We start from the raw sequence: 3607 nt of genomic DNA, 5'->3' as shown, positions 1-3607 counted from the left end.
CTTTTTGCTTATGTGGTGCTGAGGAATCGAACCCAGGGCCTCAGGCATGCAAGGCAAGCGCTCTACCACTGAGCCACCTTCCCAGCCCCTCCTCACAGAATGTTTGTGTAGTTAATGTTCATTTAAAATTATCCATATATTTATAACGCTCTCTCTGTTGTGCTGAGGTTTCAACCCAAGGTTTAAATCTAGGAAGATGTTGTAATGCTTGAGCCACACCTCCAGTTATGTTTTTCAATTTTTGTTTTGCACTGCATTTGAGACTTTTCGTGTGGGATAATTTTCCAACTATTTAAAGACATATATTAGAGGTTCATTTTTCTTTCATATATTGGTGCTAAACTCTTTTATTTAGTCTGGGATGTCTCAGAATCAACTATAACTTTTTATTAGGATAATTTATAACTTATAATAATTTATAACTTATTTATGACTAATACTAATTTACAACTTATAAATTATGATATTATAATAGTAATGCCTTTTTGTTGTTAGTGCCAGTATGGGGGCTTAAACTCGAAGCCTTGTGCTCTTGCTTGTTTTTTTTATTTAAGGCTCTCATCACTTGGGCCACACATCTACTTCTGGTTTTTTATTGGTTAATTGAAGATAGGAGTCTCTTCAATTTGTCTGGTCAGGCTGACTTCAAACTTCAATCTTCAGATCTCAGTCTCCAAGTAGCTAGGATTACAAACATGATCCACTGGCACTCAGCTTATTTATTCTTCTAAGAGAGGAGAAATGACTCTGCTACACATTTAAACAATCATACATGTCTATGAAATAAGAACAAAATACAACAAGAAGAACAAGATACAACAATGTGAATGTGTCATAGGAAGATAATATTGAATAGAAAAAGCCAAAAAAGAGTATTACTGAGTAAATATTGTATCTTTCCTTATTTACATAAGGTTCAGAAACAGGCAAAACAGACCTATAAGGTCAGTGTCAGAAGGATGAGTGGTCAATCTCAGTTGATTAGGGGACCAAACAGGGATATGAGGAAGAATACAGGGTGATTATACAGGTATGATCACACTGGAGCACAGACTACAGTCTTTATGTTGTCATCAATGCCACACCGAAAAATAAATAAATAAATAAATGTAAAGGTCATTAGGCCACAATATCACCAGCAGGTGTTAGGTTTAGGGTTAGGGGCAGAACATGACTCCAAAATTTTGCAAAGAAATTGAAAGAGTAACTCTGTCATTGGGGAAGGGCTGCTTTCCAGTGTCTAGTTTATGAAAGTAGATATAGTCTATAATCCAGACTACCACTTTTGAATTTTCCCTCAAATGTTCTATCTGGCCCAGTTGAAATTAGTAGCACCTTAGATATGGTATCCTTCATTCCTGCAAGCATAGTTTTGCGCTTGTTTTTTCCAATGCTTGCTGAATTTCAAGCTGTAAAAATGTTCTAAGATAATCTATCATCACGTTATCTCTGAATGACTTACCAGCATATGCACTATTCTTAGATCCAATCCAGTGTGTTTGTAACCAGGCTACCCACTCATATAAAAACAAACCTTTACCCTACCCTATCCCAGCAACAAACCACTAAAACATCTTTCTGTTTGTTTTAGTGCAAATTCATGAAAGTTACTACATTGCAAAAAAAAAAAAAAACAAGAAAAGAAAGTAATCTTTAAAAAAAAAACAAAAAGCATTCTATACAGGGTTAGGAGAAATGGGGGGGGGATGACATGGCAACATTAGTCAAGATGCATTATCTTCATAAACAGATATGTTGAAACTTCTTTGTTCAACCACCTATTTTGAAAAATACTCAAAAAAAAATTAAAAAGTCCTTCTACCATACAGGATTCCCACAGAAGGAAACACCATTGCATTTGCTAATAACATTCCCTTGACAAGTGTCTTTTTTCAGCCGAAGTTTGCAAGTACCATGAGAACCAACTAGAGAGCTTTGTGTTCTCTTCTTCATACAAAGAATCCATACCAGCTGGGAATCTATGACTCACACCTGTAACCCTAGCTACTCAGGAGGCTGAGATCTGAGGGTCACAGTTCAAAGCCAGCCCAGGAAGGAAAGTTCATGAGACTCTTATCTCCAATTAACCACCAGAAAACTGGAAGTGGTGCTGTGGCTCAAGTGGTAGAGTGCTCTCCTTGAGCTGAAGAGGCTCAGGGACAATACCCAGACCCAGAGTTCAAGCCCCACGACTGACAAAAAACAACCACCACAACCACAACAATAACAACAAAAAGAATCCACACCCACCCTGGCAAAGTGGTCATCTCCAAGAAGAGTCTGCAGGAGTGCCGGCAGCTGCTCTTCTAGGTGAAGCTTATGGCAGAGTTGGGTCAGCTCCTCCCGGTCCAGAAAGCCTGTGCCAGTGCTGTCACAGCTGCAGTAGACTTCCCTGAGCCGTGAGACATAGTGATTCTCTTCTTCGTCATCCATCCCATAGCAGGCTGGTAGTGCTGGAGGGAAAAGAAAACTTCTAAGACATGTTTCTTGCCACCCACTCTTACCACCACCTGCCTACTCTTCAGAAAAAAGAAAACCAGGGAGCTGATATATGAGAAGAAACATTAAAAGCCCTCTCAGGGTGAAGTGCAGCTGGAGAAATCAGCTCTATTTTGTAGAAGAGGCCAGAACAGGGAACAGTGACCCAAGATAAAACAGCTGGTCATAAGGCAATCAATAGGCAAAAATTTCTGTTACACATATTTTTTTTTAAGCCATTAGTCCCAGCTACTTAGGAAGCTGAATCAGGAAGGTAGCTTGCACCCAAGAGTTTGAGGTCACCCTGGGCCACACAGTAAGATCCTGTTTCAAAAAGAAAAAGGAGGGAAAAGGAAAGGAAAAGATAAAAGATAAGTACAGAAAGACTAAAACCACTCAAATTTCTTAAAAAAAGCCATTATGGAAGAGATGACATTGATCAAGATGTGTCATACTTAAACCTTTGTGCAACTTAATAAAATAAAATTTAAAAAATGCTTCCATAGCTTGTAAAAAAAGTCAAGTGAAAGAGGCCCTGAGTTAAACTCTGAGGTAGAAGGAAAGGGGCAAGGAGAGACAGAGGGAGATGGAGAGGGGGAGAAAAGGAAAGTAGAAAGGGAGAGGTATGGAAGTGCATACTGTAATCTCAACTATAGGAAGATCACAAGCTCAAGACCAACTTGGCAATTGACTGAGACCCATCTCAAAATAAAAGAAATAAAAAGGAAGTAAGGGGCAGGTATAAGCTCATGCATGTACAAGGCCCTGAATTTAATCTTCCGGTCCTCAAAACACTAACATAAATTTATAGTAATTTTTAAATACAGCCGGCACCAATGGCTCATGCCTATAATCCTAGCTACTCAGGAGGTTGAGATCTGAGGATCACAGTTTGAAGCCAACCCAGGCAGAAAAGCTCCCATGAGACTCTTATCTCCAATTAACCATCCAAAAACCAGAAGTGGTATCGCTCAACTGGCAGAGCACTAACCTTGAGCACAAAGAGGCTCAGGGCCAGGCCCTCAGTGCAAGCCCTACAATAGGGGGTTGGGGAGAGGAGAGGGGGAAAGAAAGAAGGTAGGAAGGAAGGAAGGAAGGAAGGAAGGAAGGAAGGAAGGAAGGAAGGAAG

The 3607-nt window shown here is 39.7% G+C and overlaps 1 protein-coding gene across 3 annotated transcripts in view; it reads right to left on the bottom strand.

Moving 5' to 3' along the window:
• The window catches only part of Ninl (ninein-like), a 145391-nt gene that overhangs the window by 85484 nt on the left and 56300 nt on the right, over positions 1–3607 (bottom strand). For all 3 annotated transcript variants that reach the window (XM_013027119.1, XM_013027120.1, XM_013027121.1), the window contains exon 3: positions 2251–2453. In XM_013027119.1, the coding sequence (XP_012882573.1) occupies positions 2251–2433 (183 nt within the window). In that variant the 5' untranslated portion in view covers positions 2434–2453. The remainder of the gene's footprint in view (positions 1–2250; positions 2454–3607) is intronic.

This window comes from Dipodomys ordii, unplaced genomic scaffold (assembly GCF_000151885.1).
Source record: "Dipodomys ordii isolate 6190 unplaced genomic scaffold, Dord_2.0 Scaffold99, whole genome shotgun sequence".
Taxonomy (NCBI): Eukaryota; Metazoa; Chordata; class Mammalia; order Rodentia; family Heteromyidae; genus Dipodomys; species Dipodomys ordii.
The sequence above is the reverse complement of the archived record's forward strand: the minus strand, read 5'-3'. Positions and strand labels throughout refer to the sequence as shown.